At 34.7% G+C, this 27,912-nt stretch overlaps 1 protein-coding gene across 2 annotated transcripts; it reads right to left on the bottom strand.

Moving 5' to 3' along the window:
- Nucleotides 1-673: 673 nt before the first annotated feature.
- RasGAP1 (Ras GTPase activating protein 1) lies at nucleotides 674-23,807 on the bottom strand. 2 transcript variants are annotated; one of them, XM_076414039.1, is made up of 12 exons: nucleotides 23,455-23,807; nucleotides 23,120-23,237; nucleotides 22,454-23,062; nucleotides 16,030-16,222; nucleotides 15,818-15,963; nucleotides 5,060-5,389; nucleotides 4,293-4,446; nucleotides 4,056-4,231; nucleotides 2,921-3,027; nucleotides 2,618-2,879; nucleotides 2,286-2,555; nucleotides 674-2,222 (listed from the first exon to the last, which is right to left on the bottom strand). In XM_076414039.1, exons 1-12 carry the CDS (start codon nucleotides 23,507-23,509, stop codon nucleotides 2,123-2,125), a joined length of 2,520 nt encoding a protein of 839 aa, XP_076270154.1. In that variant the 5' UTR covers nucleotides 23,510-23,807; the 3' UTR covers nucleotides 674-2,122. The 2 variants fall into 2 exon arrangements, with proteins under 2 accessions (XP_076270154.1, XP_076270155.1); XM_076414040.1 differs by having other exon boundaries at nucleotides 2,618-2,861.
- Nucleotides 23,808-27,912: the final 4,105 nt, after the last annotated feature.

Genomic DNA, 27,912 nt, shown 5'->3' with positions numbered 1-27,912 from the left:
GAGCCATTCTTGAAAATATCAAGCAATATCCCTATATCAATATACACAGTGGTCTGGAGCTCGCATTAGCTCGAAGAACCCGATCGAATACTTAAGATTAATCACTCTATATGATTTTTTATTGCTTACGGAGATAGAACTATTTGCACATCAACTAAGACACACATTTGTACTTATTCGTTAAAAGGCAAGACGAAGAAAAATTGCACCAGAAAAAATGGCAGAACGACGGAGTAATAAAACCAACTATATGCGTGTTTATGTTCGAGGAGGCTGATTGTCGCCGTATAATTTTCTATGCCCAAAACAATATACAAGGCGTGCTCGATCCGTGTAGTAACCATGCCCCGTACAGTCGAGAGATGAATTTTAGAATAGAAACGGTGTTCTTGCTTATGGATTATGTAAATGTGTTAAAAAGATACATTATATATTCATTCGCCCTTTTCATTATTAACATCTATGAAAGTAACTTTTTATATATTCGGAAATATACATAAACATTTTGCAAAATTGCTACGATATATTGCAAATGAGACCCATACCATGATTATTCTGTTAAAAAGGTAAGATACAAAAACCCACGATAAATCTGCAAAATATGGCGCATTCACCTTTCCATCTCTAACATAAGTTGATCATTAAAAATTTGGGATAAACAAAAAATGTATAGTAAGATTTGCATATGTTTTTATTAAAATATTTTGTACAATAAACGTTTTTCTAACATGAAATAATTTAAACTGTTAATAATAACTTAAATAAAGAACAATTAGTTTAAACAGGCATTAAATGCACGAAAGAGTCAGTACTTTAAAAAACTGTCTGCGAAAAGACATCCTAAAAAAATCAGGTATGGAGGTAATGTACTACCCCGAATAACTTAAAGGACAATAAACAAAGCTTTAGAACAGCAATAATCAATCATAACGATCGATGTCTAATCATCGTAATAAGAAAATAGTTGCTATTTTAAAAGTCGCTTTTTATTTCAAACTAATTAACGCTATATATAAACATGTATATATATAAAACTAGATATACTATATAATGATTACAAATAATAACCATTGGAAGAATCCGAACTTGTATTTAATTTAATAACATTCAGACACAGTAGGACCAAGAAAAAATAAACATGTCGGTACTGGTAAGTTATCAAACTATTAAAATGCCCTTAATTAATGTCCATTTCGAACGAACTATCTACAAACAACGTATATATGTAAAAAAATGGATTTTGTTCTGGGGGAGACTTGTAGGGGTTGTTCATCAGAGAGCATATTAGTTGAATTCGATGGGAGTCAATCTCGTGACGGTTCCGAAATCCGGAATTGTCGTTTAGCAACCCCCCTTCTATAGCATCGCGAGCCATTCTTGAAAATATCAAGCAATATCCCTATATCAATATACACAGTGGTCTGGAGCTCGCATTAGCTCGAAGAACCCGATCGAATACTTAAGATTAATCACTCTATATGATTTTTTATTGCTTACGGAGATAGAACTAGCATATATATAACTATTTGCACATCAACTAAGACACAAATTTGTACTTACTCGTTAGAAAGCAAGACGAAGAAAAATTGCACCAGAAAAAATGGCAGAACGACGGAGTAATAAAACCAACTATATGCGTGTTTATGTTCGAGGAGGCTGATTGTCGCCAGATAATTTTCTATCCCCAAAACAATATACAAGGCCTGCTCGATCTCAATCCGTGCAATGACCGTGCCCTGTACAGTCGAGAGATGAATTTTAGAATATTAGGAATGGTGTTCTTGCTTACGAATTATGTAAATGTGTTAAATATATACATATTATAGCAGTCTTGAAAACATTGAGAGAAAATCCACGTCGATGACCGGCCAGAAAGGTGCCAACTGACTCATCACCGCCATCATTAGTACAGAAAGACGGATACATGTTAAATTTTCAAAAATATGATTTCCTCGGCGTGTATACATATATCCACTGGAAAGGCACTAGATTTTCCATATTTGGGAAGCTCCAATCACTTTATAACTTATCACAAAACTTATATTCGAGTGTATCGTCTCGTCTCTCTCCAGCTGGTCATCTTGAATTAATAACACTGAACGACATCTCGCGTGAGTTAGGCTCAGGATCCCGAGGAATCTGTGGGTCGGCCTCGTAGCATCTGTCTGTCCAGGTTCATCCGGGAGGCCAGTAAATAGTTGTCATCGCCGATGGGTGACGCCCTATATCAACAAAAAGAACATTATTCAACGATGTTCGCCATCAACGAGACGGGAAGAACATACAGACTGCCGTATTTGGTATTCCTGTCCAAAGTCTTCTTGTAGCTGCGATGCTTCAGCTCGATGTTAACGACGACGGCGCGCAACTCTTCCAGGACCTGTTCTAGGACCGGTTGGCCCTTGACGTAAGCGTCCAGTTTATCGGAGTGGGCCATGAACAGAGAGTGGATTCTCTGAAGATCACGTTCAGGGTCCAACGTCAGGTGGTAGTTGTTACTGTCCTGCTGGGACACGTTGGCACAGCCCTGCGCTAGTTCAACGGGGCTTTTGCAACTGCCATAAAATGACACCAATTCATTCTCCACACGACTAACTCGATCCGAAAGAAGACTTACCACATCCATTCTCCGTTGATGAACGCGCTCGGGTGGTACTTCATGAGCCTGTTGCCATTCGTTTGACAGATGGTCGTCAACAGGTCCACCCATTCCTTCTCCTCGACGCAATTGGCCGCCTGCACGTACAGAGCCCTCTCGGGCTGTACGATCTGGAACATGTTCTTCATCTTGAAGGACGTCTCGGCCAGACGCTCTACCGCAAGTATATTCGCCAGAGGAATTTCACACAACGCTTCCCTCCCTGAAAAACAAAAAAGAACTATCAAAGGGTCGTTTTTTAAGAATTCTATCTCGAATTACCTCTGCTCTTCGAATAGCTCAAGCTATAAGTGGTCAGTTTGAAGTAGCGTCGTTTAAAATTCTTCAGTCCGAATCGCTTTCGTCCCTGTGCTCTTTTAATCATCAACCTGAAATATAGGAAGTATTTAGCAGGTTGTTCAACAAGTTTTGTAGTTCGATAAAAAAATGCGAGTTTACAGTTTGAAATATCTTTTTCACTCTTTCTGAAGTAGACACTTATGACAAACAACCTAGTCCCAGTGATTTGTTAAAATAAAATAATTTTTAGTTAATTGATTATGTGAAATATTACAATCAGAAGTTAGGCAGCTAAAACTGGGGGATAGGATGAATCTTATAAAACTTGTTGGAAACTGTTCTCGAAAACAAGATTTTTATTATATCGTTTTATTTTGTGATAACACCTGGTAGTAACAATAGCATAACAAACATTTTTTGCCCAATTTCAATTGTTAAAATGCAGGTAGTCCGAAAATGCCATTTAATATTAAACAAAACATAGTTTTTCTTTTTTCTCTTTTTCGAATTTACGCTAAAACGGGAAATAATCTACTTTCTGGCCTTATCAAATAGTGCAGACAGTAGTTATCTAGATTATTTTAACTATGATATAAGAAATCAAGATAAATAATAGGCGTTTTTCAAATTATTTCTGTATAGTATGGATTGACTCAACAAATCAAGATTGCTATTTTTATTTATCGGAAATAAAAGGGTTTTCTGAAAAACCTAAACGAATATTATGCAGTGGCGAGGAAGGAAATATTTATAAAGAAATCAGTCGAGTGTTATTTAGCCTTTTATCAAGCAAGTGCGATGTGATAGGAAAAAATATTTACGTACTCGTATCAAATATCTTAGATAAAACCAAAGGTTGGACATTTTTGGAATATTATAATCATTAATGTAATTATGTTCTCTAAATATAAGGATCTATACATTTCTAGATAGACGACGTGATAGACTTATCTAACTAACGAAAACATATCAGTTTAAATATGAAGACGCCTAGAACTCACTACAACAACTGAAATAATATTTCTTTACCTTTTTACTTCTCTTATTTGTAGCGATGCAAGCAAAAAGAAAACGATGATTAAGAAGGGATCTGTTAGTCGTAATCGGAGGGACTTACCCTTCTTTTAAGGTCACCGGTTTATCGTTAACTTTAGTCTGCGAGCTCGACGTATTCGCCGATATAATCTCCAGGAACTTTTTCATGGCATCCCTATGGGATTCCGTACAGAATTCCTTGTACAAACAGTCCATGTATTCTTCTTTACATACAGGTTGCGTCGATCTACTGCTCACCTGCAAGGACAAGACGGTTGCTAACACCTATACGAGATGTAGGTGGCGCGAAAGCACGTACCAAGTTACCCAAGGACTGAATAGTCTTGGAGATCAGAGTCAGCGTCCTGTTGGTTTGGGAGTCGATGGGCTCGTTGGTGAGATCGAAGAGTCGAGGTCCCAGTATGGCAGGGGCAAAGAACCGCAGGAATATGAAGCCAGAAACCACTGAATATCTGGAACAAAGCATAATAATAATTTATGATCATCGAGTATAGTGGATAATATGGTATTGGGTTGATGGAAAGCAACCTTTTGTAGCATTGAATGTATACTTCTATTAATTTTAATCCACTGTATTGTTTCCTTGTTAGCATATTGCCATTTTGTTTATATTATATGAGCTTGGCCATTTTGAGTTAATTCAGCTTATACAAGAAGCTTATGGAAATAATAGTTGAAGCTGTTGTAAAAAAAGATAAAAAAATTGAGATATATGTGTTTAACCGTGAAATCAGCATTAATGAAGAAGAGGATCCCTTTTAGGGCTGTTACTCAATCTTAAATCATCAAGTAACTATTAACGAATTTATCTTTTGAATTAACTGTATCCATCTATGATAGTTTAGAAGAACCTGCATCAATATTCTCATGTTTTTGGATAAAAAGTTTTTCAATTCAAGAAATTTTTGAATGATTTGTAAGATCAAAGAGGTGTTTTGTTAAACTAAAAGTGTGGGATGTAATACATACTGTAGTCGAAGTGATTATTGTTTGTGTTTATCTTTGTACAACATCGATTACTCTACCAACCCAATAAACTACCTCGGAAAGGGAGTCTCATCCTACCTAACTTCGCTATTCTTCGGGAAATAAGTCATGGCGCACTCCTTAAGATTATAGAACACCTGGCACATCAGGGCGGGACAGTGGACCGCGCTCTGTGTGATGTCGTTGAAGATCCTCTGGATGTAGAACTTCAAGTTTGCCAAGTTGGTCTGGATGGCGTTGGGGTCCTTGACGCGGGTGGGATCGATCTCGCACGGTTTCTTCTCGCTGAAGATCAGCTCGAGGGTGGGCTGCAACGTCTTCTGTAAGTATTGGAGCCCTATCAGCTTCATGGCCTCGTCCATCATCTTGGAAACCAGCGTGTTGCCGCGGAATATCGTGGTCGAATCGCTGGAAAAAAAGACACGGAGGTGAATAATAGGAAGTCTGCGGTTAAAGTGGAATTTCTATGGAATAATTATAATGAAATAGGTGTTCGTAATAATAATTTTCAGCAATATTAATAGTCAGAGCTTTTAAATATTCATTAGCAATTGTTTATATCAAACATTTTTTTATCTCGTTACCAACTAACTTATAATTTGGATCTCGGTGAATCCACAATACTTCTCTAGACGTTATTCTGAAATATTTGTATTATGTTGATATTTCTCGTTTCTTTTTTCTCTCGCAGAATATCTCCATAATTAATAGAATCCAATTCCATATAGGTTTTAATATTTGCTTGTATAGCAGCAACTTACTATGTAAAGATAATTTAGATTTTCTATATTTTAATTTGAGTTCTTTTCTTTTCTGTTTGATATTCACTTTACAACAAATAATTATTCATATTTATTGGTATATGAATAGATTGATTATAGGTGAATTCAATATGAACTGATTTACTCTAGTTGACTTTTATTCTCCATGTCTGGGTTCACTTATTTATATTATTACTTGCGTGTTGCAGTCTTTTTTTGGTAGCTACTTCACTATATTTTCAATAACAAATTTCATTTTGTATTTGGAGTATGTCACATGTATAGGGTAGGAAAACTGCTTTTGATTATTTCATTGTTAAGTAAGCTTCTTCTTATTTAATTCTAAACATCCTGGCTGACACGTAGGGGTCTAAGACTTTAGTGCATCGCTTCGGTAATATTTTATGGAATTTATGCATGAGCTTCAAAAATATAGCTGAGCATTTTTTCTCGTTTTTTGACCTTTTCAATAACGTCTGTAATTTAATGTACTTGGTTAATTGTTGAGTGTTTGTTCATAAAACGAAACCGATGCGCAGGTATTAGATATTTTATATGATTGGTTTTAACCTTTTTAACAGGATTTTTTGAAATACTTTGAATATTACTGGTACCAGTAATAAGTAAGAACTTTCATTTTATACGGGACCTATTTTGATAAGAATGATGTATTGTAGAGTGTCATAATTCCTTTTCTTGGTAGAGTCTTCAGCACTTGAAGTCATCAGCCAAGTACTTTATTTAGATTGACAGAAGTTTTGCAGACAGTTTAAAATACAACTTCAGGAATTCTAGATAATTATTAGATTATAATAATAGTTAGATTCTAGTTACATATCTCAATTATATCATAAGTCTTTTAGTTTTTAAATACAAATTAAAGTAGGCAATGTGTTTGAAAAACGAAACACGTTTTCAGTTTTGTTAAATATTTGTAGAAATATAAGTATTTATTTTTAAAAAATATCTAAAAATAGTTTCTAAGAGCCTAGTTGACTAATGTTTGTCATGTAACATGTATCTAATCTCGTATAACATATATTTGCAGTGAGTTAACTATTGCTTATAACCTTATATAAGTTATCAATGTGAGATTATAATCCCAATGTTAAAACTTTACATTACGTGATAATCCATATCCTTATGTAGTTTGAATGAGAATATTTTTCTATAATCTGTGTTAACATATGTTATAACATGCGATAATTTATGTTTTCCGTCGTATATTATGACAAACCGAAGCTATACATTAACACATGAATGAAAACCTTTCAGCTATTACGTCATAATTCATCAAACAACTCCATTAATAGCACCGAGATCCCCAATAAATACCCGATGATACATGCAGCCTTATACATAATGATGTTCATCGTTTTGACGAATACCAAAAGGAGACCAAGTCAAGGCCTGTCGATTATTTTCTCTAAGAATGATTCGGCAATATTTTAGTTTAAAATATTGGTTAAATCTTTGATGAATATTTACCACAGACACAAGAATGTAACTTAATGATGATTATCTATGTTGGAAAATTAGTGTTATTGAATTAAAATATAATTACTGCGATCGAAGTGAACATTTGTTGGATTTTCGAGAACTTCAGATGATGATACAACCACATTATGGTTATTGTTCACTTTAAAAAAACTTTGTGAGCCACCAAACCGAAAATACATTCAACATTAACCGTCCGCCACATTCACCTGATTTGGCATCGTGCGAATTTTACATATTTGGAAAAATATTGGATAAAGAGATGTAAAAGGTACTGATACTTGACGGCTATAATCTAAGACTACAATTTGGGCTTGTATTTTTCAATCGAAATAATTTATTAACAAAAGTTGATACATTTATTGAGCTGAAGTTATATATGACTATAGTCCTCTATAACTAAAACAAGTTATAATAAATGGAGATCATCTGAAGAAATATATTACTACAAATGATGATATAATGTAAGGATTTGTTTCTAATATGTCTACAAACAGTTATATTATTTGTCCATAATCTGTCTACAGTTGAGATAATATGAGTGCAATCTGATATGTCTACAGTCGGTTAACATATGACTATAATTTGTCTACGATTGGAAATATCTACAAACAACGAAAATAGATTCCCATAATCTGTTTATAGTTTAAAGATAATGTATGAGTGCTGTCTGATATGTCGACAGTCAGTATAAGTTAACTGACTATATTTTATTTACAGTTGAATAAATATCTACAGACCAAAATAATAAGTGCATATCATCTGAGACAACTACAAACAGGTATATTATTTGTCCATAATCTGTCTACAATCTGCCTACAGTTGAGATAATTTATGGTATTATATATTTTAATCTATGAATGTATTTGTCTGCAAACTAGAATAACGTTTGTCTACAGTTTAGATGACTTATTTTAAATCTATAACATTAAAAAAAATATATGAATGCTTGTTTCTAATATATAAGATAGACACATGTCTACAGACCTGGATGACATTTGATTAAAGCCTATATTAGTATTGTATAAGTTTCAATCAGTAGTCGCTATTTTCATTACCAAATACCAACGTATATTTTTTTTCATTTTGTCTTCTAGGAATCCCTTTGGCTCTCAACATATTTTTCCAAAAAGAGATCTGTTGAGTGACGATGAATAAGTTTAGTAAAATAATATATTATAATAAAAGGTTAAATCCTCTTGGCGTTTTCAATCGACAATTCAGCCCTACTTTCATTCACTCATACAGGCATGACTATATATAGTAACGTGTGACCTGGGGGATATAAAGACCCCCGTGACACCGACAGTACGACAGTTTCCGACTCGAACAGGAAAAAAAACGAAACTAGACCGAGAAATCGTCGAGACAGGTTCAAGACCGTCGGGAAGCACTGGGGAAGTCAGATCTATTTTCGGTGCTGTACGAACGATTCGGGAAGTCGTCTTCGGGGGGGTCTTCGGATTATGTATCTACAAATAATGCACGCCACCCGTTCGAGATACGTTTATTTTCCCGTCTGATCGATGGAGATATTCGAAATATCTTCGCGGGGAGAGGTTTTCCCGCCACGGGTCGTTGGCGGAAAAGCCGAACGGTTCTGGCACGACGAGAAGGAAAACAAATATTGACCGATTGATCTACCGTTGGAAAATCCAGGCTATAACAACATAGGACGGCGTATGGTTTTCCAGGAAGGTTTATGTAAAGTGTTAGATACGTGAAAATGTAATCCGAGCTATTTCTTAAGTTCCGTGTTGTTATGTCTTGTTATTTTATGAATGCGCACAACTGAATTCATAATAAAATCCTTATATTAGTATTGAGTGAGTATTTTGAAGGGACAATAACAATATGAAATTGTAGATACGTCTTACATATTATAAACAGTTATTCTTAGATTGTAGCCTATTGAATATAAAATGTGGAAAGCTTATAGACAAGTTTAGAGAACAAGTAGAATATGTGATTATTAGTTATTTTAATTATATCGATAGTTTGACACTACTACTTTGGATAGACTATATGTGTTTTCCTCACACAATTATCAAAAAATAGTGCCCAAAAATGTTTCATTTTGCCAGTGATCAGATTTACGAGCACAAATATCGAATAATCGAGAGAAAATAGTGGATGTAAACAGACAGTTGGTTAGTTGGTGGCGGGACGACTGAACGAAAACGAAACGGTCGCTGGAATGTCGTAATTTCCTTCGCCATGTTAATTGGTGATGCAGAAAACGTCCGCCGACCAGATATTTCGGCTTTTTTCTCGGAAACATAAAATGTAGGCGAGGTTTCCTGCCGATTCGGATTTGGATCAGAAACTGTTCTGCGGCTAGGTGTCGCCCGCGATAGCGCATGCCGCTCACGTACCCCGCCACCGGACATTGTCGGACCTTTTCGGTACGACTCTGGTCATGTTGTCATTGTTAATTGTTGTGAAATATCGAGGCGCTACGGACTCCGAATAATCAAACGCCCATTTTCCAACCAGGCTCTCATTATCTCACCGGTTATTACCACACAGACGGACTCGAATGGATACGTAATTGTCTGAGAGAATATTTATCTACAATCGTACATATGGTCACTAAAAACATATACTTGCAATTTAGAAGTTATGCATATGGACTGGCCATAATATGAGACAATAATTAGCAACCTTGTCTCTAGACTTGTCACAAACTTTCCACATTTTATATTCAATAGGTTACAATCTAAGAATAACTGTTTTCAATATGATCAAACATTCGTTTATAATATGTAAGACATATCTACAAATTGATATTGTTCCACAATGTATTTTCATTTGAAATAATTTATGGATAAAATATTATATGCCTACAAGGCCAAGTTAACATATGACCGTGCACATTATGTGGAAAAATATATTGAAACAAATGGTGATATAATACATCGTAACGATTTGTTACAGACAGAGATAATTTATAGATGTATATATAAATATGTCTACAGTCAGAAAAAATACGACTACAATTTGTCAACAGTTGAATAAGTATCTACAGATGAAGATACGTTTTGTCTGCGGTCAAATATTCATATGACTATTATTCGTTTGTGATTGAAGCTATCTACAGAGTTACAAAATGCAAATAAAATGAACATTATCTAAGAAAATATATGACTATAAACAGTTATAGTACTTGTCTATAATTTGTTTACAGTTAAGATAATATATGTAAATAGGCTGATGTGTCTACCGTCAGGTGACATATGACTATAATTTGTCCAAAATTGGATAAATATCCACAGATGAAAAAAATAAGTTCATATTATCTGGAAAAATGTATGACTATAGACAGTTATAGTACTTGTCTATAATTTGTTTACAGTTAAGATAATATATGTAAATAGGCTGATGTGTCTACCGTCAGGTAACATATGACTATAATTTGTCCACAATTGAATAAATATCCACAGATGAAAAAAATAAGTTCATATTATCTGGAAAAATGTATGATTATAGACAGTTATAGTACTTGTCTATAATTTGTTTACAGTTAAGATAATATATGTAAATAGGCTGATGTGTCTACCGTCAGGTAACATATGACTATAATTTGTCCACAACTGGATAAATATCCACAGATGAAAAAAATAAGTTCAGATTATCTGGAAAAATGTATGACTATAGACAGTTATAGTATCTGTCTATGTTTTGTCTACAGTCGAATACGTATATGACTATTATTCGTTTACGATTGAATTTACCTACAGAGATACAAAATGCAAAATGAAAATAAAATGCACATTATCTAAGAAAATATATGACTATAAACAGTTATAATACCTGTGTATAATTTGTCTACAGTTAAGATAATATCTATATAAGCTGATGTGTCTATAGTCAGTTAACATATGACTATAATTTGTTTACATTTATATAAATATCTACAGACGAAGATAATAAGTGTCTATAATCTGCCTACAGTTGAATATTTATGAATTTGACTGAAAATATCTATAAACAGCGATAATAGATGCACATACTCTTGCAAAAATGCAAAATGAAAATAAAATATATGACTATAAACGGTTATAGTACTTGTCTATAATTTGTTTACAGTTAGGATAATATATGTAAATAGGCTGACATGTCTACAGTCAGTTAACATATGACTATAATTTGTACATATAAATATCTAGACAAATATAGTAAGTGCGTATCATCTAGAAAAAACATTATAGCTACAAGCGGTGACAGTATTAACTTATAATCTGTCTACAGTTGAGATAATTTATGGTTAGCCTTAGATCGATCAACTTAGCAAACTTATGATCACGATTTTAGAAATTAAGTTTACAATATGATAGAGTATTTATTTCTAACCTGTGATAAAAGTGTTTACAGGCTATGATAACTTCTCTGTCTACAGTTTTTACATACGATATAATAAATTATTTGGTTTTAATCTGCCATAATAACTGAGAAACTGGGATCAAATTTATCTATAATCACCATACAGTTTAGGCAATTTATAAAGAGAAGTGTGAGATAATAAGAGTGTATAATCTAAAAAAATATTTATTGATAAATTGTAAGATAAATTTGATATAATAATAAACACATTGGATATAAGTTCATTTTTCAAGCACGCTAGATTCCTTTGTAACGATTTTTTAAATTTCGTTAACACTCGACACTCATAATGACTCGGTACTCATTAAAAAAACCCGATGGCTCCCATTAAATGTTAATAGGAAGCATTTATTTCCTCATCAGTCATTCATTATTATCGCGATCGTTTTTTGTGAATCATCCGCAGTACCTGGGGTCCAGTTTAAGGAGCGAAAACCGATGATGTCAAATCGGGCGAGTAACACGAATCTCTTACACGTAATGACGCACCCATTATTTTCCGTCGTTACATCATTTTTGTTGATAGAAGATGCAGACGAGGCGACGTCATGCCATCGCATCGGGATTAAGATATGTTTAATAGACGCCCGACATGATTCATTACGATGCGGTGGAGTGCTGGGGAGGAAAAAAAAAGTAAGAAACATATGGTCGATACTGAGAGACAGAGAGGAAGAGAGGGGCAACGAAGACGGAGTATCGCGAACCTATAGATGAAATTCCGCTCTTGGTTGGAAGCTCCCACGCGTTTACGCGGTCCCTGTGTAGGCAGTTGGCTTTTAATGCCGAAATTACCTTTTACATGTGCCGCGGACGCCCACGCGGGAAACAGTAACACAGGAAAAAAACCAGAGCCGGAAAAATTCGATCTAACGAACGGCTTGTTTCGTTGACCGGATGGAGAAAAACAACTTTTACGGCACATCCGTTCACGAAACAAAATAAATGAATTTTCATCCGAACGATGCTTTTATTTTTAGACGTAATATGTGTGCGAACATATTTTTATTACAAAAATGTAGTTTTTATGAGACTTTAGCCGGAATTATATAACTAACAATACAATACAAACAATCAAATGTAGATCAATGTCTACATTTCGAAAAAATACCTCTGTAGAATATCACTACATAGTATAAAACAAAGTCGCCTTTTCTGTCCCTATATCCCTATGTGCGCTTAAATCTTTAAAACTACGCAACGGATTTTGATGCGGTTTTTTTCAATAGATAGAGTGATTCAAGAGGAAGGTTTATATGTATAATACATGCATAATATACTAAGGCAACATTGCTAATTTTAGAGGTTTCTAACGTGATGTCGTAAATTAACCTATTTTTTTAGGCTTATTTAGCAATTAGCAAAAACGCTGCCTAACCCTACGAGTTAGATCAAATTAATGTACTACAGTATTGTACACCGTAAAAAGGTCTACAAAAAAGTCCGCGATGGTATATGTTTATCTTTTAGGGATAACCCACATTAACATGGCTTATTTACGAAGCTATTTTAAGCAATACGGCATTAATCCTTATCGAATTAAGTACCTTAAATACAGTGTGCAATTAATATAGATCAATATGGTTCCTTACAGCATGTAAATTAAACAAATATTTTCGGAGATATTACAAATTTAAAATTTGCGTTTAAAAATGTGTAATGTAATAAAAATTGTATGAATTTAGATATTCCAAAGATAGCAGGAAATCTTCATAGTAAGTATAGGGGAAGAGGAATTGTTTTACTCCAAATTTAATGCGTGCAGGCCAAGGGCGGTAATGAATGAACCAAAAATACTGGATCGATTTTAATCATGTTTTCATTGAGTGACATAGGCATTAATATTTTATGCCGGTGCAAAGTCGGAGCGGGCCGCTATGTTTTTATATACAACGTTCATATTTTTTCTGTAGTGTATTTAATTTAGTATCAGCATTGCACCCGTGCGAAGCCGGGGCGGGTCGCTAGTAAAACTATAATCCGACTATTATCGCTATTAAGAAAATAAACATTTACAGAAACTTTCATAAATCTACACTCAGAATATATTTTCAATTGGTCCATTCTGAAAAAATATGCTCCTAAAATAATGTCTACAATCTAGGAACATATTGGAGACGCTTACAGCCCGAGATTTGTATCGCTACAAATTTAAAAAATATTTATCTGTAGAATTAAATAAATTTACGCTTATCTGTGAATAATTTTCAGATGTCTACAGTCTAAGAATATGTTTGAGATATATCTACAACTTGAAATATTATGTGACTACATTCTAAGAAATTAAATGTATTTTTCTTTGAGTAACATACATTTACTATTTTTGCAATAACTATTTTTTGAAAAAATATGCGACCAAAGTAATATGTCTACAGTCTAAGAATATATTTCAGATATGTCTACAGTTTGAAATATTAAATGGCTACATTCTAGAAAATTCAACGTACGCTGTTTCGAATAACATTAATCTACACTGTGTGAAAATATTTGTAACGGCTACATTTTGAAAAGTATGTACCTAAAAAATATATGTCTACAGTCTAAGAATATATCCGTTATATGTTTAAAGTCTCAGATATTGTACCCTACCGTAAGTTTGCGAAAAAAAAAATCGCTATAATAAAATTAATTTACGGTCTTTAATTTTTTCTTAATTCTGAGATGATTTATTTCTGAGATGTCTACAGTCTGAGAATAAAAAATAGTTACAGTTAACAGCTTGTACCTTGTAATAACATAAAATTACATTCTGTGCAATATATTTTCAAAGCCAACATTTTGAAAAAATATTTGTCTATCCAAAACAATACAAGTCTATAAGTTTAAGAATATATTTGGGATATCTCTAGAAGCTGAGATATTGTACTGCTGTAAAATTTAGAGGGTACATTACTCCACATCTATCTCCGGATTTGGCCCATGCGTATTCTCCTACATAGAATAAACCATAGAAAAGAATAAACTATATTGTCTTCCTTTTCTAATAGCGGTACATTCTTTTCGGGTCAATCGGTACAGTCAATCAAGTCAAAACAACAATAAAATCTAGGATATTTAGATTGTGTTACATTAATAATTCTACAGTAATAATAATTAAATTGTTGTGTTATTTTCAGTGGCTTAACATACATCGGTTTTAAAATATGGAAGACCGAGGGTAAGTGCAGAATGTAAGGTTATATTTTTAAATGTTAATAAAATCCAAACAGCATTCATTTTAGTTATAGTGGGAATGTTAGCTGCCAAATTTATAACACATCATTTTCAACGACATCGAATAGGTATCAACATATGCCAAAATTTTATGATAACAAGAGCAGAGAAGAAAATGATTGTTGAGGTTTATCCATTAAGAATAGTAGCAAAAATTGAAGTAACTGGCAATAATTAGACTTAAACTAAACCAAATGTATTGACTGATGGCGTCTAAATCTAAATTATTATTAGATAACAAGGTTTTTCTGTATAAATCAATACTTGGGCCCCTTTGGACCTATGGTATTGAACTGTGGGGTACTACTAGCAACTCTAACATAGATATCCTCCAGAGGGTCCAGAATAAAGTGTTGCGAGTCATCGTCGATGCCCCATATTACGTGTCCAACAAACTGATTCAACGCGATATCCCCCATAGAACCCATAACGAGTGTGATTCGGAGTATTCGGACAGTGTAGTGCATAGACTCAAACGAACTGATCAATAAACACATAGAGTGAGATTTAATAATAAGCTAGAATAGTTTTGAGTATAAGTTAGGATAGACTTTAAAATAAGTTAGAATAGTATATATATATATATATATATATATATATATATATATATATATATATATATATATATATATATATACTGAAGTGATCTTCTACATGCCAGGATGGTTATACTATATAACTGAAATCATATAATAATACTTATTGCCCACGGACAGATTGTTGACGTTGTAGGAGATTAATAAAAAAATAACAATATAAAAAAATATGTAGTCTAGAGTGTGACGAGAGTTTTGATATACACTCTAATAAGTCTACAATCTAAGAATATACATGTCAGCAGTTTTAAATCATTTGTCTCTGGCTTTGTATTTCATATATGTTTGCTAAAGGAATATCTAAAAGAATAAATGTTACAAGGAAACATATTTTCATCGACGGCGTCTCTCTCATGTAATGAAAAAAAAAACAGCAGAATACTTACGTCACACCACTAATTTCCACAGCCGCCAGCGACTTTATCACCGGCACCACCTTCTTGTAATGAAGGAAGATCCGGACCAACGGCTGAGCGATCTCCACCTTGTTGATAACGTCACCGAGCAACCGGAGCGGGCTGACCGTGATCAACTGCAATTCGTCAAAAACCCGTAGGATTACCTCCTGCTCGGGAAAATTGATCAAGTCCGCGCTCACCTGCTTGTCGGCGCTTTGCAGGAGCAGGTCCTTCAGTTGCTGGTAGACGTAGGCGGGAAAGACCCGGTCCTCCGTGTACTGAACCTGAAGCCTCAGCGACCCCAGGCTGTTATCGCTGGACAGCCGGGTGCCGGGAGGCGTGGAGTTCATGAGGGTCGGCCGGTTCCTGGTGGACCTGGGCTGTAGGAAGTACCTGCAACGGAGCATCGTGCGGTCAGTACGAGCGGTACGGTCGTAATTTCCGCGTGTGCCGTCATTCATCATCGATTTCGATCGCCGCGACTACCAGGAAACTCGTTTTTTTCTGCGTTATTGTTGTTGTTCGAGTTAATTACACGGTTACTCATATGTGCCGCGTGTAAACCTATTCGTAATGAATGAAATGTCACGGCAACGACTCGTTTGAAGTATTCCGAGAACGGTCGATTAAATGGTCGAGACGAATGACACCATTCGCATGATAAACACAGCGCGCTTTGACGGGCGCGCGCTTTTGTTGACGTTACGGGGGGGAAAAAGGAGCTATTTCGTACCGATTCAAACAGTTTCATTCATTAATATGGCGCCTGGTCAAAGGACAAGGTGTGGCCACCTTACCAACTCTATCAAAAACACAAAATATAGAGAATATAAAAGGGGAACTTAAATGGGGACACGTCAAACAATATTTCAAAGAAATTTCAGTTTATTCGATTGAGGAAACACCGGGTTTTTGAAAAATGTTGGTAATTAGATTTAATAAATTCTATGGTACTCTATAGATTCCCCAGTTATACACCCCTGCGTTGTGTTCTAGGTTAGAGTGGCTTGAATAGAATGTATTATTTCCCACGATATCCTGATCTATATTAGAAGAAGTTTAACTTCATTGCATATATATTGTTCCTCATGCTAGAAACAGGAATGGTTTTATTTCTTGAGCAGAAATTAGAAAATCAGCTGTTAAAAAACTAGGAGTTATTGTTATGGACAATGCACCATACCATAGTACACTGGAAAAAAAATACATAAGCAATTAGTTAAAATTACTGAGGAGATAACTAATACTGACTGTTTTGCAGGTATGGGAAATATAATTTACTCAAATTTAATTTTATCAAGAAAAAATGTACACAGGCGGTAACACAATATTGCGTTATTAGAATGAGTTGACAAGGAAACACAACAACGAAGGAAACAAGAACTAAACATAAATATGCTCTCTAATGAAAATAAAATACATTACTTCGATATATGCTTGATATTCACGTGGATTAGGCCTTCAGGGGATACCATAAGTGCTTTCGAAACAGTTTAATACAAATATAAAAAAACAACTCTAATCTACAAACTATTGTGGCTGTATAATTAATTGTAGTTTAAGTCCTTCGAAAACATTTGCATTAGAGGCACTATAATATTAAAATAAATTATATTTTATAAACATTTTATTTCATTACTTTATTTACATTAGAATATTGTTATATAACAAAGTCAAAATAAATTAAAAGTCAAAGTTAAATGAGGAAACATTGCGATATTATGGCGATATAATTTTAGATGACGTGAGTTCCCTTCTACTTTGGATAGACAAAGACATATTTAACAAAGATAAAGTTAAACAGTAAGTTCTTCATTATGATAATTGTCTATAATTAATTTTAAATATATAACAACCTCTTTTGGTCGTCCATTGCGTTCACCGTCTTCGGTGCTCATTTCACTACGTCTAAACTTAACGTACCAATCCTTGATGGATCACTTTCCTGGGACAGTGTCCGAAAACTCGGTATCAAGCAAAGTTTTTGCTTCAACTGTATTTTTTCCCTTCAAAAAGCAGTATTTTATCAACACGTGAAATTTTGTTTTATCAATTTTTGCACAATAACAAAAGTTGCTTCACTCAAAAAGCCATAGTTCACAAACTAATGATCCAACAGCTGTCAAATTTATACACGCATCTTTTGAGGGTTTGGGCTAACTAAAAATGTATGGATTTAATTCTAGTAGCGCCATCTATGTGTCAGGCCGGGGACTTTTCAATTGACCTGTTATGTATGATGCCTCCAATATATAAAACATAACATCCAATTGCATTTCTTAGGAATTTTTCTTAATTTTGTCACTAAACTTAATGCATTAGACTGATCCATCAAACCAATGAAAACAAATTCAATTTAGTTAGTCTAAAATCCTTATATAATGTTTTCTACTTACGCAGTGCATTGAGAATGTCCAAATTGTAAAGAATATCGAATTATGTATAGAAAAAAGTAGATTATTATCGGTGTAGGGGTAATGTAATTAATGAAGAACTTGTGTGACTTCTGGTTGTAACAAGTGCTAATCAAAAGGTGCAATCTCCAGACGATACGATAGATGCAACTTCCCAAGCAAGCTTTCATTTAATACTTGACAGGTCATAAAAGAAGTGTGTGGTAGGTGAAAGAGAACACCTCCTCTATTATTTTATTCGGGTAGCTTTCCTTCAACTGTTTGACGTTGAAAATGAATTAAATAACCGAATGTGGGTTTACTAAATGTATATTTAAGTAGTTAAACGCCAACCGATGAGTGAGCGATGAAAAAAAAAAAACAAAAAACAACGCTAGCATCAAAAGGATACCCACACGTATAGTAAAGCATGAATGGTTTTTATAAACGTTCGATTGTCGATCGATTGAACCTGCTCGGAGGCTGGTAGCTTTGTGGGTGAAGGAGTCAGTTCCAAGGCCCGTCGATTTACCTGGTGATTCAGCCGAGTTGTATAATTCAACTTAGTCTCCATAATATGTTGAAACAACTCGCCACCAGCTCAACTGACACAAATTCAAAGCCAAAACATTCGGGTTATTTAATATCGACAAAGATGCACGTCATATGGTTTTCACGCAACTTCCTGGCCAGATCGTATTTCCTATTGCCGTTCTCCATATTCAAAGGCGACGCGAACAAAAAAAAAGATAGGCATTTCCTTTCCTACGTCTCTGAAGTAGGGATGATTCAACACTGGCAAAAACTATATAACAGGATAAAAAAACAGTAAAAATATCTAATACTTTATTTTACAACCGAAATTTTGTTTTATTATCAAATTACTCGTTATATTAACGTTTTAGGAATGTTTGCATTGAAAGTTTTAGGTTAAAGTCGAAATCATTTACGATATAAATCCAGGAAAAGGCATTTTGAGACGTTCTTAATAAATGACTTTAAAGTCGCATGGCATTGTAATACTTACTCAAATTAAGCCATATCATAGTGTGTTTAAAAGATAACAATACTTAGAATATTCCAGATATAAAGATAGCACCATTCGTTTACTCAAAAATGACTAAATTACTGTTAAATTACATTGACTTGAATTAAATTACTGTAAACCAAAAAAAGAATCGACTCTTACACGTATGATAACAATGTACGAAAAATATGCCTAGAAATATTACACAGCCCTTATTGACACGAAAGAAGGTGACGTTAAGTGATTGATGACATTGGAAAGGAACTGTTCATTGTAAGTTGTTCAAAACTGACCAAACCATCAAGCCGATTTTCTACTGTCTCCTGTCAACCACTAAGCGATCGGAATTGATATATTACCGTATAATACACTTGTTCTGGTATTTGAAAAACTTCCTTAATGGTATAAAGCTGGCTACCAAACAATTTTTGAAATCTCAAAGCTTCTACAGTGCAGGAACGAAAATGTTTTGAAAAACACGAAAAAAACTAAACTACTTTTCCCCCAATCCATTATTATTCTCTTAATTACCTAATTAAAATATCATAATGATGCCACATATTTAAAAAAGATATTATACTCTAGTATAAACAAGAAATACACGATTATCTTCGAACAAGTTGGCTATTTCATTAAGAGTAAGTATGCAGTCTTATCACTATCATTTATTGGTTGTGTTATTAACGCCATCAGGCTTAATGATTATTTACATTATTAAATTCGATAGTTTTGACTTTACTCCTCCAGGGAATGATACTCTGTCGGCCATTATTATTTAAAACGTATTACTAGTGCAATCCAAAACAAGCAAAAATGAAGTTATACATAAGAATATCATAGCATTTTTATTTAAGAGCACGTTAAAGAGAAATATAGGAAAATGTATTAGTTAAGTGAAAGAAAATCTCAAATTATGCGATATGAACCTATGGAATCTAGTTATGAGGATATCCGCGATAAGTAACATAAAGAAAATGAATTTTATTCCAGAACAAAGTCCAAAGAAATATTATACATGTACCCAGATGCCCACTAATAACTGGACTGAGAAATTACTCTTCTCTTATATTAATATCAAAGTATTAACTCTTGGATAACACTACAACAGGGTACATACCGAACAAGGATTAAACCATTTGATCTAGTAGTATAGTTAAGTCTGTTTAACAGAAAATGTAGCAATCGAAACATAGATTAATCAAAAAAAATTATGTTTAACACAGTTCTTGGATTCTAATTCTTATATCCGATGAATTAACAGCTGTTAATCAATACATTTCAGATATTCAGAAACATTGGTTTGAATAAAATGCGAATAAAACTGATTTAATAAGTATACCTTTGAAACTATAGACGTATCCTTCCATATACCTTTCTCAGCATGACAAAGCCAAAACAAAGTTATGACAAGATCCGAACCAGCCTTAATCAAATAACTAATCATCCCTATATCGATGGAATATCATTAGTTTAACGAATACGAACAATAAATAAAAAAAACTAGACATCGTAGTTTTTATCAGGATTCGGTTTGTTAGATGCACCAAAAGCGGTTGTTTCTACCGCGTGGTCATCCAAATCGGAAACATTTTGCCAGTTTTATCGTTTAATGTGCCAATACCGAGATAGGGTGGCCGCAGAATATCTACGACATGTCACATCCTGTCATTTCTGCGGCCTAAAGCTCATTTTCGACATTTTTCTGTTCTTACACTCGCTACACGATAACTACAACGATATCAGTTCCCGGAATTAAAAGAGAAATATAACGAAACCTGAAACTGGATGCGGTATTGGCATTTATCGGATGCCCATCACAATATAAACAAGTCTCATCAATCACTAAGATTGGTTTTTGAATTTCTGTAAACCATAAACTCTTTTTATTATTGCAAAATGACGTCGAAGAATAATTTGATAAATGAAAACGTTGTGAGAAAGTCGTTTTTTCAACGGTACTTATTCTGATAAATAAACAAACTTAGACATAAACGCTAGAAATACGGATTATTTCTTCACGCCCCTAAATGTTAACACCAACAGACCGTATGATGATTATCGCCGAAAAAAATCGAAAACATGACATTTTAAAGGATCTAAAAATAAAAACCAGTTTGAAGGAAAGTAAAACAGAAAAATAGAACTTGTGTAAGGTCATAACCCTGAATGAGTAGTAGATAATCAGCAGAAACAATAGAACCGTAAGTGTTTTTATTTTTTATATTAAATAAAAAACAACAAAAAAATTAATCAAACTAGGCTATGTTACAGATAACAAAAGGAAAACACCGAAAACAACTAATATTAAGCAATATCACCTCTTCTGTTAAAAAAAACATATTAAAGGTATGAAAATGAAATTAAAGTGAAGAGAAACAGCAAAAATTTGAAATAGAAATATGTTGACAAGAAAATAATAAATAATATCGAAATCAATCAATCCATTACAAACCAAAGCCTGGTATGTTAAACAGCCAACTTGTTTTGTCAACAATATCAAAATAATAACAAAATCTAAACCCAAAGTCACATTTTTGTGATTATGGCTTTGCGTATATAATTTTAAAAATGGATTCTAGAACCATACGATAACATCAAAAATCGAAAAGCCTTATATAACTGAGAAAACAACTCCTTGATGTGAACAAGAGCATTTTTTCTGATGATATCTGGGTTTGTATTATCGTACTTTTCGTTTACAAGGATATTACCAATAAAGGAGAAAAGTATATTGACGGCAAAATTAAAACAAAGAAATTCGAATGAATCACTCAGTGCTCAAGCAGGCTTATATAAATAAGAAATGTAACAAAACTGATAGTACCTCCTTGGTTTTTATTTGTTAAATTATGATTAAGTTATTACAGGAATTGTAGAAAAAATACCGATATAGAAAGGAAAAATATAAAAGCACGGAACCGTTAAAACTGTTGAATTTAGTTAATGGAAGGAAATATCTGTAGAGGTCACCTATAAAAATTAGTCTGTTGTATCAAACCATTAAATGTAGATACACCAACATCACTATAGTTGTCTTTGAATTATTAACAATAAGCGTTTTTTTTTAAATTTGATAAGAACAAAGATAAAACTGATAAGTATTCTTACAAAAACACAATTAGTATTATTGAAACCTTGATAAGAAATGAATGAAACTGTTTTGAATGGGTAAATAAATCAACAACAATGTAATATAAAACTTACCAAGCATCTTGATGAGGAACACTCTGTTGGTGTCCTTTAAGTTGTATTTTCACCTCACCCAGAAACACATTATCGCTCATTCCTGGGGTATCATGCCATATCGACACTAACAGTTCACACACTTCAGCATTACTATCACTGTCTTCACACGTACTGAAAGAGAATTCTTCCTCAAACTTGGGATTTGTTGTTTTTTTACGTACTTTTGTTCTTTTTGCTATCTGTTTATTATTTGTGTAGGTCACAGTAACTACGACGAAGGGATCACAGGCGCCATTTTTTAATGTCAGGTCTAAACACTCTAACACTTTCACAACTAACTTTTTGTTTGGGATCGTATACGAAGTGTTCTTACATCTTATGCAAACTGGTTCAAACTTTATGGATATATTTGCTTTTCCCTGCACTTCACTGTCTGCATCTACCGCTTTAATAGGAAACCAGTGATCCTTGTTGTTGTTGTACGATGCTAGATGTTCCCTCCTTATAGCTACCTTCCCTAAAACTTTATCCTGTTTATTTGTCTGTCTGTCCCTGTCGAATACATAGATGGATATAAATCGGAAATTGCGTGGAACGTCAAACTGGAACTCCTCTCCAAAAAAAGGGCTGAAAATTAGGTTTTATCAGAACAATAATGGACGGAATATTGGACGGTATGCTTACTTTAAACATTGATAAACTGTAAGAGTTCTGAAGATTTCTTCTTGATCTAGGGTTAACGTGCAATATATGTCCCTAGGTGTGGATGCATGGTTTCTGGGCGGAATATTTTTCCCTTCACCTAAAAACAAACACATATGATAATATAAATCGTCCCTCATTGATTATTGTAAGGAGTTTGATTCATAAAATCGCACCACCTGCAGTGAGGCAACCTCAAAATGTCAACAACACGAAAACCGTTCCGTATACCGTTTAAGGTTGTACCGTATCGATTACGCACAATAAAAATCAAATAACAAACAACAAAGATACGACGAAAATACAGATAAACTCACCAATTTTGATTTTTAATCGCTCTACTAATCTAACTGTGTTTGTTCCCTCCGCCATGTTTGATATTACTCCATGTTCGAAAAAAAAATGAATGAGTTTGACGTGAGCGCACGAACTGGACCGACCGAACCACACGACGGACAGAGCGAGACGGAGCGCGACGACGCGTTTTTCGCTCTCCGAAAAAGTTAAAAGGCTTGGCCACTTCCTATGTCGCAACTTTTACGATTTGCGTGTGTGTATGCATGTCCTCTGACCAACATAAATTCAACGTATAGCAGGATTTTCTTCCCGACTTTTGCGGGCGGCATCCGACCGAGAAATAAAACTCGGAACGGCGAGAGAGAGAGAGAGCTGTTGTACGGTCGGCCGCGTGAGGGCGCCATCGATTTTAAAGGTTTGCATTTGTTTCATGAATGGAAACCGAATGGTGACGTATGTCTATGACACTCTGCATGTGGCTGCCATGAGCGTAGATATATTATTGCTTAAACAATAGTTATTTAGAAAAATAGCACAAGCTTCGAATGATCGTCTAACACAAAATCACAGGTTATACTACGCACAATCGCCGATACGAACTGGTAACAGAGCCTACTCTCTACTCTGTGCATTTTAGTGTATCCAAGAATCGATAAAAACAAACCTACTAGAACAATAGAATTTTGATTTTAACTGCCAGATATTATTTGTGGGGTTTTTTGATGTTTTTACGTACGTGTAGATAACGGAATTGCATTGGCAGACAAGACGTAAAATCGAGTTCATACCATACCCTCGTGTATAAACCGAACAAAAACATTCGATAGTTAACTACGCCACTGTGCCATGCGAAATACGCATTCGCCAAGTTCAATGAATGAATGAAAGTCACTTTGTTTTCATCCATTATTAACATTTTAAGTAATCTTTCCCCCATTCATGGATTTCGCCTAGATACGTTGGAAATGCTCGATCGATATTGGCCACAAGCCTTTTCCGTTTCTTTTCATTTCATTCTTGGCTGATTGAAAAGGTTATCGATCGATTTTGAGAACGTTCGACTTGGAATCGTGGGTTCGAGTCCTTGATCGGTCCACACATATTAAGAGTAACTGATATTGTTCGTTTTCTTCCAGTGATACTCGGAAAAGAATGTTTGTATGCTTATATAAGTAATGTGACTTAATTTTAAAGGATTTATTAGGCGTACAACTATAGACTCGGTCGGTAACATCGTGTTTTATATAGAGTGTTCCAAAATGTTTTAATTAATTGACATTTGTTTTTCAAATATGAGGTTGGGGAGAAAGTAATGTCGGTTTTTACTAATAGTCGCATATCTCTGGTAATATTTATTCAATGACGCCCGGCTATAGCGCGTTTGACGGACTGTTAGTCCGTGGAATATTTTAGATATAAAGGTAGCGTCATTTGTGTAGTCAATCAAAAGTTATTGCGCTATGAAAATAAAGATATGAGAAGGTTCTGATGAAAAAGTTAATGAAATTATTAAAAATACTGATGTAAATAGACTTATTTCATTTCGAGACATCGATATGAACCTAAATTGTTAATGTATAAAGATTACTACACTAGGGACTAATATAGGGCGGACAAAATGTAGGTTAGTCGGAAACGACTAGTAACAATGTAATAAATTAACAAAAAAGGGTTACTATATACTTCAAGCCACAAAATAAAATGAATACAAATATTAAAATTCTGTTTCACACGTATCCATTTAAGACATTCTATATTCCCTATATTTTGTGGACGCAGCCGTCCAAAAGTCGTAGTACCAAAATAAACTTATACAAATATTGTTACATCAACCCTATCGTTGAGCGATAGTCGTTTATCTTCAAACATTTTCCGTTTCCGGTCCGCAACCTAATCCCGATATCAAACATCAAATAGTCTCGTACACCGTAGGAGGGGGATGAGAATCGCTTTCGCATTGGACGCGATTGGCTGGCGTGGCGACGATCTTCAATGGACGGTGACGTAGACCAATATAGATCGCGATGATCGATAGTCCCGAAGTTATCTGCGAATTCCTGCGTTTGATTTCGAAATATTCCGTGTCGGCTGATAAGAGCAATACATCTTTGAGATCGAATTCCGATCTTTGAATGGACACGATCTTCCGGCGACATATTAGGTGTACTTTAGGTATAGCTTATACCTTTATTTCTTGGTAAATAAAATACAAATTTCCACAAAACATTATAATGGCCACTATCATTGTCAAGATACAAGGTGATTACAACAACGTTCGTCTAAAAAATACGTCAACAAGATACTTTTCGAGAGCTATAAAGAAACTATAACAGGTCAATTGAAAAGTCCCCGGCCTACCATAGTAAAACACATTTTTTTGGCAAAATGATGTAAATATGTAATAGTGGCTGTTGATTATTCTTCCTTTTTCAAGGTAGTCAATGAAAATTATTCCATGCGCATCTCAAAATACAGACGCCATAACCTTGCCAGCCGACTGTTGCGTTTTCCCACGCTTTGGAGTGGGTTCATCGTGTTCAGTCTACTCGGATGACTGTCGTTTGGACTTTGGAGTGACATAATGGAACCATGTTTCATCCATTGTTACATATCGACGCAAGAATTCGGGTTTATTACGCCTGATCATCTTCAAACACTGCTCCGAATCACCAACTTGTCGTTGTTTTTGGTCTAAAGTGAGCTCGCGCGGTACCAACTTTGCACAGAGCTTTCTCGTACCCGAATATTCGTGAATGATATGATTATACACGTCAGTTGATATCTTTAGAGTGTCTGCTATTTCATTCAATTTCAATTTACGGTCAATCAAAATCATTTTGTGGATTTTTTAAATGTTTTCGTCGGTAACAACCTCTTTTGGGCTTCCACTGCGTCCACCGTCTTCGGTGCTCATTTCACCACGTCTAACTTAGCATTCCAATCCTTGATGGTTGATTTTCCTGGGGCAGTGTCCGGAAACTCGACATCAAGTCAAGTTTTTGCTTCCACTGTATTTTTCCCGAAATTCCTTTCTATCCATTTTTTTCACAGTAATAAAAGTTGCTTCAGTCAAAATGCTATAATTCACAGACTAATGATCCGACAGCTGTCAAATTTCTACACGCATCTTTTTAGGGTTAGGGCTAACTAAAAAACATATGGATTTAATTCTAGTAGCGCCATCTAGGTATCAGGCCGGGGACTTTTGCATGGTATGGCATGGTACAGTGCTAGAACTTTAATAAAAATGGGAATAATGTATTCTGGTTCGGAATAAAAGTTATATCAAGTTTGTTTCAATGCAAAACCCGGTAAAAAAACTCTTTAAAAGCAGCAGAATACGTTTTGATAATATTGAATGATCGTCGAAATCATAATTCTATCGAACGGCGGACCAATAATCGGAGTAAAGTTCCGTTTCGAAATTTATCAATGAAAAATCTGAAAATGCAGCGGCTTTCTAATAGTAACGACCCAGCTGACCCGGTCTGCCTGACAAAACAAAGATTAGCCCGATCCGAAACACGTTCCTTCCCACGCGCAGACAACGATCAGGTTTAGTGGCACGACAGCCCCACTTTCCGTCATAATGCGTCGAAGGAAAACGGCATGGGAAAATTTTATAACGCCCGGTCGAGACAATGGCCGTTTCACATCGTCCGCTTGTATTTTTGAAGCTTTCCCAACAGGAATGGATTGTTTTTTGTCGGGCAAATTTATTTTTACCAAGGTATTGTTCTCCAATAACAAGATTCAATCAAGACAAGAAGGTCTGCAATGACAAGAAGCAAGTCCTCGACGTATTTCTTAACTGGCTCACGTGGATACTTCGTCAATTTGATCGTTTGATTGAAAATCGTTGACCACGCAGTTTATTCTTCACGGATGGGAACAAAAAGAAGTCATTGGGTGCCAAATCAGGACTGTACGGCGGATGACCAATCAATTCGACGTTTTGAGTGCTCAAATAGTCTCTTGTTTGAGCCGATGTGTGAGAGCTAGCATTGTCACAATGAAGAACAATCCGGTGTCTCTTATTTGTTTTCCTTATTTCACAGAAGATTTCTGGCAAACAAATGGTTGTGTATTAATCAGAATTTACTGTTCTACGATCCTCCCGAGGCACTGTTGCAATATGACCAGTTTTCCCGAAGAAAGAGGCCACCATTTTCTTTGAAGTGCTTCGTGCGCGAACAACTTGTTTTGGAATTGGTTTATCTTGAAACACCTATACAGTCGACTGCTGTTTACTTTCGGGCTCATACGAATATATGCATGACCCATTTTATAAACGTCTTTCGAAGCACCACGATTGAATTTCTTAAGCATTTCTTTGCACCAATCGACACGAGCTTTTTTTTTGAGCAATTGTCAAATTTTGTGGGATCCAACGCGAACATAACTTTCGCACAGCTAAGTGTTCATGTAAAATCGCATATATGCTGGTGGAACTAATGCTTAGGAATGCCTCAATCTCA

The sequence above is a fragment of the Rhynchophorus ferrugineus genome, unplaced genomic scaffold (assembly GCF_030347505.1).
Source record: "Rhynchophorus ferrugineus isolate W39M unplaced genomic scaffold, kcgeb_rfMv2 rfM9, whole genome shotgun sequence".
Lineage (NCBI taxonomy): Eukaryota > Metazoa > Arthropoda > Insecta > Coleoptera > Curculionidae > Rhynchophorus > Rhynchophorus ferrugineus.
The sequence above is the reverse complement of the archived record's forward strand: the minus strand, read 5'-3'. Positions and strand labels throughout refer to the sequence as shown.